General features: G+C 44.6%; 1 protein-coding gene across 5 annotated transcripts in view; it reads right to left on the bottom strand.

Annotated features, from left to right (window-relative positions):
- Positions 1-2,881: 2,881 nt before the first annotated feature.
- The window catches only part of ADNP (activity dependent neuroprotector homeobox), a 30,477-nt gene continuing 24,707 nt past the window's right edge, over positions 2,882-8,651 (bottom strand). For all 5 annotated transcript variants that reach the window (XM_070381036.1, XM_070381035.1, XM_070381039.1 and 2 more), the window contains one exon: positions 2,882-7,221. In XM_070381036.1, the coding sequence (XP_070237137.1) occupies positions 4,114-7,221 (3,108 nt within the window). In that variant the 3' untranslated portion in view covers positions 2,882-4,113. The remainder of the gene's footprint in view (positions 7,222-8,651) is intronic.

Genomic DNA, 8,651 nt, shown 5'->3' with positions numbered 1-8,651 from the left:
CCCCTGGCCTGGAGGACTCTGTATTTAAGCCTCTGGAGTCCTCTCCCCCGGGGGAAGCCAATACCAATAGAGCCAGCCCAGCAGATGCAGCCGTGCAGGCATCTTTTCACCTGCCATCCTCAACGCGGGGTCTTAAAAGTTTTGACTCCCAGATGGCTGTCCCTCTTACACAGCTGTTGCCTTCTGCTTCAGGCCTGATGGCGACAGATCACATGCGTGCTTTGGAAAAGGTCTTTATTTCTAGCCTCTTGCTTTATCAGCTTCCAGGTGAACAATCTGCTATCAGGATATCCATTTTGTTTCACTTGGTAGTAAGAAGACATTAATAAAGGTACAGCCAAATCTTTGCAACAACCAGTTTAGGTTTGAATGCCTTTACGCCTTTCTAGGGGGTACTGATGGTGTCCTGCTGCGAGCGTGGCGGTTGGTTTGCATCACAGATGCACACTGTACATATGCTGAAAAAAACAGACACCCGCAACACCTCATTTACGCGGTGCAGAGCATGTGTCCTGGAAATCCTGGGGCCCGTCCCTCCTGTATCCTCGTAGCTGGAGCCCTTTGAAAACACGACTCAAGGATTTTCAGGGTATCTGCAGCTATGCCTTACATGCAGATTTTTAAATACAACTCCACTAAGTCGTAATCCCTCTAGGATTCAAGTTCTAGTGAATATTAATTTTTTGAGAGTTTGTTGATGGAAGTAGCAGGATGCAAAGAATTGCCAATACTTTTCCAAATAATCATTTTGTGCAAGTTTTGATCCATTTTTGAGCTAACCCAGTAGCAGTTGGTAGAAAACACCTTTTTATCTTTTAACTTGCCTGTCTGGTTTATCTCAGTCTTTTTCTAGATCACGTCAAGGCGGCCCTTTAATAACTGGTATGTCGGAATGCATTTCAGTTTGGTGAGAGCAGTCTCTTGCCTTAATTTTTGGTCCTCTGGGGGTTGAGGAGTTATGTTCCTACATGACACTTTGGTGAAACATGCCTGCAACTGGTGCCAGGCCAATAAGCTACTGGGTGGGTTAGAAATAAGTGTCAAATGGGTTGAAAAGACCATTGCCTAAGGGAGGGGCAGAAGGCTGACCAGCTGCTCTGTGGAATCCAGATTCAGCATGCTCTACCTAACTTCTTGGTAAAAATCAGATCCATCACTCAGGCTAAGTGGCTCTCAAGCTGTAGTGTCAAGATGATCTGGGAGCCCCACCTTAAGATTTAGTCCACAGAGCAGGGAGACACCCGTCTATATGGCGGTACTCATTTGGCAAAAGCAAGGTGAATCGCCCCTAGAGAAGTGTTTCAGGTGGGGCATTCCTCAATCTTTGATATAAATCATTTTCAAATCTTTTTGCTCCCTTTTGAAGAAGTGTGAATCTTTACAAGTGGCTAGACAGACACAGCCATGGGGGTTGGGAGGGGGAGGAAGGGGCATTTCCTTTTCTGCTTGGAATTTAAGAGGGAACAAAGAGCTGTTTGCTGAAGACCCTCGTACTACTCAATGGTAAGGAACCAAAGATGGGACAAGAAAATGCTTCTACGTGCTGAAACGGGAGAGAAACCACAGTGCTTACTCAGTTTGAGTCTGGAACTTCTGGCCACAGAGGGCAAAAAGTGCTCTGGAATTTTGTTTTTCCTTGTTCAAAAGAAAATCTACAGGATTATTCAGTCTACAGTTATAGACCCTCTCTAATTAGAAGATGGCAGAAAGCCAGCTTTTCTTTCCAGATTATTCCAAAAGCAAACAGTAGCAACGGCATTGTTTTAAAATGGCTTTTATTGAGACACTTTCAGGACTTCTCCAACAGTTTTTACTGGGGAATCTTTATTTCCAGTCCTTAGGTGGCTAAACTCTTTTCCCCCTGCTGACAAGGCCCACTCACACCACCACAGCACAGAAGCGTCCTCATCTCTCTGCTCAAATGTCCAGCCCGGAGCACACCTCCCCACCCTCAACCCCTATACTGCACAAGTCTCACTAGTACTTCATGTAGGACTCACAAGACCAGGCTAAATTCTTCCTATTAGGCAGAGTAATTTCAAAGCAAATGTGAGATGGCTTAAATGCAGGTAAGACATGTTCTCAACGCCACCTTTTCTGATTAGGTAATCTGCAGCATCTTGGATGTCCACAGAATTTATAATCTATCTGTGTGACAGTTTAAAATAGCTCAAAAAAAAAAAAAAAAAAAAAAAAATTAGCTCCGTGCCAGCTCCAAACACCCTGAAGGTTCTAGTCCATTCTTGTGCTTTCTCCTATATTGTTCTGAGAGGCACAGCTTTACATTTTGGGGGGAGGCTGGTCAAACTTTTGCTCGGGTAACAAAAGCGTTAAACTGAACTTTCTGGAGTCTTAGAAATCATGGAAACTAGTCCACTTCAGAACTCTTTAAGCCAATGTCCCTGAAAGGTGACTGACCAGCCTCCGCATGGACTAAAGAGCATCCATCCCGTCATGTTACCACCACCAAACACACTGGACCACTTCTGCCACCTCCTAACTCCCTGTTCTTTGGTACGGGGTCACTCGCGCCCTACCAGCTCCTGCATCTTGATAGCCCCCAGAACATGTGCTCTCCAAAGCCTTTCTCTTAATAGCAAGATGGTCCAGAGTTAAAAGAAGAGTAGTTGCCTGGTTAGTACAACTGTTCCCATTATGAAGTGAAAACTAACATGGACTTCATTTAGAAGAAAGAACACCAGGGTAGTAAGATTCTGCTTGCAAATCAATGCTTATTTATGTTTACATCCTTTATCACTGAGACATTTACATATCTAAGCAGGTTCTGATCCTTAACAACAGGGGACCTGAAAAAATTCAAGGATGTTTATTTTAGTGATTAAAAAGGTAACAGACAAAAGCCAAACCGAACCAAAGAATGTGTAACAAGAGCCTTGAGAGAAAGCGTTCTTTATGCCATTCCTGGTCTTCCACAAGCTTCCTCGGTGGCTGTGCCTCCTTCTCTGATGAGGCATCAACTGGTACAAGATGTGACGGACACAGAGGACTGGAGGTGTAATAACGCAAGTAAGTATCTACATTAAGCACAATACAGCAATTTATTTAGATGCTTAAAATGAATACAAAGGGAAATAAAGATCACAAAATTATACATACTACAACAGTGTGTCATATATTAGATGGTATAAATGAATACACCAGGGTGGTGTTTAACTAAAGATAAAACTAAATATCCAAAAAGCAGCACTCATTGGCCTGCTGCTTCAACACAACACACTTCCATACAGATCTAAAAGGTGTCAAAATTAGTCGCTGCAAAGTCAATTCTTGCATGTGATTTTTAGCTTAAAAGATTTCAGAAAACATCTGAAATACCAGTTTTTGTTTTTGTCAGCTGTAATGTCAAGGATATTCAGAACAAGAAAAATTCTATAATACAAGAGAGTCCAGATATATATCTTACGTGGCTGGCCTCTGTCGCGAGATTGTACAAGGTTATGTGCAAAAACTAAGTCTGTCCCGAAGTCCACACTAGCGTAGTTTCAGGCTTTTGCTAGGTCAGCTAGATACAGCGCTTATTACACAGCAAGGGCAACACTAAAAAAGAAAAGAGTCTATGATGGGTACACAGTAACAGTATCGTAAGCTTCACTTGAATAGGTCTAAAAGACTGTACAAATATACATTTCAACTATTCAGAATGAATACATGAAAAAAATTGATTTCCCCGAAGTCTACTGTACACACTGGACTGGTAGCTTGTGTGCTGGCCCTGCACGACCATTGTAATCAGGAGAATGCTTCTCAAGGACGTCCAACCAGACACTGTTTTACAGAGGGAAAGAAATGGTGAGACGGCAGATAAAACAAACCTCTGCTTTTTCTCATGTGCGTTCATGAGCCACCAGCTTATTGGTTTTTCACATTTAGTTACTGTGTCTGTCACAGAGCGTTCTAAAGCCAAGATCAGCCAATCACGTGTCACAGACTTAGAAATGACCACTGGGACTGGAGTGGCCACATGTCCCCACCGCCTGATGACCCGGCACTCGAAAGGCAGTACCAGTTAGAACACAGCTTTGCAGTCGTAACTGAAAGGAGAACAGAGTTCCAGGCCGCAGCATTTGTCACCAAGGCCCGAGAGGCCGGCCCTTAAGCCTGCTGGCTGCTCAGTTTGACCCCCGTCAAGCTGCCGTGCATCGGGTCGGCCACCCCGTCGGCCATGCTGTCAAACTGCTCCCCATCCTCACTGTCAATGGTGCTGTTCTGCCACTCGATCTGTGGGGTGGATAAGCGCTCATCGTTTTCAGTGGCATTCTTCCACTGTGACTGGTCCTTGGACCAAAACCCTTCAACTTTTCCATAGGAACTATTCTTCCACTTCAACTGCTCTCTGTCTCCTTGCACGGTAGCCTTTTTTTTGGCAGCTGGCTTACTGCTCCTCGCGTCTTCACTCTGGGAAGACTCATCGGACCAGGTTCCTGCTTTCATCTCACACGTGTTGTCCTCAAAGTCTGACACCTGTTGGGAACCAGGGCCGCTCTCAGATGGAGAAGCACCATCTTTCCACTCAACAACATCATCTTGGTCAACCTCACTATCAGAGGCATCATGCATTAGTTTGGTTGGCTCCTCAGTCAAATGAATAGTTTCATATTTTGAACCATCCTCCGCTTTTTGGTCTAGCTTCTCAGATTCTAAAGCATCTTCAGAAATTACCTTCGGTATGTGTTCCTCTGGGTTATCATTAGGGATTTTAGGCTCAACTTCAAAAACAGGGTCAAAAGGGCTATCACTTCCATTGGATTCTTCCTCCAAATTTTCAAAACTGTCTGAGGAACTGTCATCTTCCTTCCCAAGATTGAGCTTTTTGTCTGCTGTTTTACTAGCATTGACTCTGGAATCCTTCTCATCGTGATTTTCAAAGAGCCACTCAGCATCAAAATCCATCTCATGCTTAACTTTGTTTAGCTCTTTCATGTTGAAGCCCAGTAACACACCAGGCTTGTACTTTTCACAGTCTCTGACACACTTCTTCCTCTTGTTACTAAAATGGGAAGCAATGTCACTCTTCCACAACCATAAGCTTGCCGCCAGCTTCTCAATTTCTCTCCTGGTGGGATAAGGTTGTTTGTTGAAGTATTTTGTTAGGAAGCTTTTCCTGGCTTCATAAGAATCATCTTCATGACCCTTAGGGTCTAAAGCTAAAACAACAGGCTCCTCAGGCTTCTCTTCAAAGAAGCCAGGTGAATCGCTATCTTCATCTAACTTTCGCTTCTTCAGCAAGGGGAACTCCATTTGCTCGTAAGTGCGCTTCACAGGTGCCAGGCCTGGGGACTGGTTAAGCCGCGAAGGTGCATTTGTCTTGTCTTGGCCGTTCTGGGTCTTTCCCACACCCCTGCAGTGAACCAGATGCAGAGTGATGGTGGAGGCGGTCATGTTGCTGGTATACACACCAAGGCAGTGGATGCACTTGTAGGTGAGCTTTTTCTCCACTGGGTGAACCGTCTGAATCACCTGGTGCCTCTCTCGTAAGTGATGTGCAAGTGCGTCAGATATGGGTCCTTTCAGGATTGAAAAGCAAAGAGGGCAGAGGGTTTTCCCGACATCTTTTTTATAGGGCACTGCAGCTTGAGGTGAGCTTTTAACAGGAATATCTGCCTTTTCCTGCACTTTTGGTTGTGGCTTTGGAGGGATGGGTGGGTTATTTTGGGCATGGTAAGCAACAGACTCAGCAGGAGCATCCCTCAGGTTATACGTGGTTACAAGGAGATGGATGTTAGTGTGACTACCCTGCTGCAATGTCAAATCAAAACTCAGAGTAGAATCTGTTTTAGGTCCCATCTCTTCGTCCACGTGAACCATGCGCATGTGAGCCGCCATCTTTTCCACGTCATTGAAGGTTGACCGGCAATACGGACAAGACAGACCATGAATTAGCATGTGGTTGAGCAGAGTGTCTGTGGGCAAATAGCGATTACAGTAAAGGCATTTGCTAGTGAAATTGTGTATTTTCATAATGTAGTTGGCTACTGCTGGGACTTTCTCAGCTTTATGTTCTTTTTCGAAGTGCACGCTATATACATTTTCAGGAAACAGCTCATTACAGATGGTACATATTTTCCACTTCTGAGTTGAGGAAGTATTGGGTGGTGGAGGGCCAGTGGCAGCTGCAGTTGGCTTGGAGCTGGACTGACCTAATACTCTGGATGCCTGTGACTGGGAGAGGGATGGAGACTTTAACTGGCCTGAAGAGAGAGATGGGGCATTCGGAGACTGCAGTGAGTATCTTGCTGGCGCCTGGGTCCTCTGCTCTGACCCAAGACCGTAAGATCTTCCATTTCCACTTGGAAGTAACTGCTTCACAGACTGAGACTGTTGAGGGATGGAAACCGGTGCGTTGCCACCTAGCCCCAGTCTCATTGACTGACCAACGCCATAGCCCTGGCCTACAGATTTGACTCCATAGTTGTTCTGCTGCAGGTGAACATTGGACATCATGTTGACACCTGTGGAATTTAAGTTAGGCTTTGGTATTGAGAGTCGATTCACCATCTGCTGTGATGGCAAAGACCGTACGTTTCCAGAAGCGAGGGAACCAATTCTTGACTGGAGTCCCATGCCCTTCTTCTCTTGAGGTTTGGGAGCAATTAGCATCAGGGGTTTGGATCGGGGAACCACCACATTTGTGTGACCAATCATGGCAGTGACCTGATAGCCTATGCGTTCATGGTCTTCAATGACATGTTGTACCAAAGCTTCGTAAGACTTTGGCATAAAAAGGCATCGCTTGCAGTGAATACTACTTTCCTCCCGGGCATTTGTGCCTAAGGGGACTGCACCATTGAGTGATTTTTCTCCTGCCTTTGCTATGTAAGGTGCTGCCACATGCTGAAAATGTTCCCTGTAAATGTGCTTCCTAACTATTTCATAAAGCGGATCTCGGTAAGTGCACTTCTTACAGTAATAAACCGCTTGCTCTACACTGTCAGCCTGCTTGGGTTTAAGGCCATCACTCTTGCTTTTATCTTTGAAAGTGCTGAGGCTGCTACTTGGTGCGCTGGCGTTTGGAGCATGAAATATTTTAATGTGTGTTTCCAAAGTCTTTTTGTCTGCATTGAACGTACAGTAGGGGCAATTAAGGAGAATCCTGTTTTCAAAGTCTTCACTATGGACATTCCGGAAATGACTTTTGTAGGCAGAGAAAAATTTTGAAGAAAATGGGCAAGCACTGCAGCAAAAAGGTTTTGTCCGATAGTCCTAAAGAAAAGACAAAAACTGGAATCAGAATGCCACTTCAGATAAGCATTAACAGGTTCTAGATTTTTTTCCCCAAGATAGTGTTGAAGAGACAATGCAATTTTTAGAACTGAAACTGTAATGCATTGATCTGAGTAAAACTTCCTTCTGCAAAATGCATAATTTATAAAACATTAGGTTGGTGCAAAGGTAATTGCGGTTTTGGACTGAATTTTAAATCATTATAACTAGGCTCAAACATATTTTTATAAATCAAAATAGGAACCACGACAATCAACACATTTTTGCCAATGAGAAGTAAGTTTGTTTATTCCTGCAGCGTGGTAAACACCTGTGCTTCAGGAGTCAACCAACTCTTGGAAAGCGTTTTCTGCCTCCTGCTGGTTGTGGAAGCGTTTTCCCTGCAAACAGCTGTCAAGATGCTTGAGGAAGTGGCAGTTGGCTGGCAAGAGTCCAGGTGGACACGGCGGCCGAGGCGGACCTTCCGGCATGTGCAGCCTGTGAGCGCCGCTGTGCCACGTGCGCCGGGTGGTGCTGTGCCCGAGAACCCGGCCCTTTCTGCTGACCAGTGCCGGCTGCAGGTGGTCGAGTTTTTGGTGCGTCTCATCGATTTGCTGAGCGTACTTCTTGTAATGATTTCGTCAGGATTCAGAAAGCTACAGTGGATCAGACAGGCAGCAGACCACCAGACTGTGACCACGTTCCTTCTTCGGTGCCAGCATGGCTTTGGGAAGTGCTGTGGAGCTTCCTCTCAGTCCAACCACTGAGCTGGTTGTCACCATCTGTCATATAAAATCCACTTCTTATTGCATGTCACAATCCGATAGAGAAACGGTTCACTGTTGTTGCGCAGAATAAGAGAAGACACTTCAAAACGACTTTTTGATTTTCGGTTAGCTTATCATGAGACACCCACTTATCGAGTTTTTTCACTTTTCCAATTTGCTTCAAATCGTGAACAACTGTAGAATGGGCAATGTTCAGCTCTTTGGCAACTCCTCATGCAGTAAGAAGATCAGCTTCGATGATGGCTCTCACCCGGTCATTGTCAACTTCCTGGTCATTGTCAACTTCCGATGAGTGATCACTACGTTCCTCCAAGGCTCTCGTCTCTTTCACAAAACTTCTTGAACCACCAGTGCACGTACGCTCGTTAGCAGCTCCTGGGCCAAATGCACTGTACTGCTAGTTGACTCCGCTGCTTTACAACCCATTTTGAACACGAATAAGAAAATCACTTGAATTTGCTTTTTGTCTAACATCCTTTCCATAGTCTAAAATAAATATAAACAGCAAGTAATAAGTCATTCACAAAAAAACATAAAGTGAGACATGTGCATTAAAACGTATAACATAACTACATTTATTTAAGTGTATTCCAACAGCAAAGGTAAATTTCAACAATACAAAAACCGCAATTACTTTTGTAC

This window comes from Bos mutus, chromosome 13, assembly GCF_027580195.1.
Source record: "Bos mutus isolate GX-2022 chromosome 13, NWIPB_WYAK_1.1, whole genome shotgun sequence".
NCBI lineage: Eukaryota > Metazoa > Chordata > Mammalia > Artiodactyla > Bovidae > Bos > Bos mutus.
This window is presented reverse-complemented; position numbering and strand designations above follow the sequence as displayed.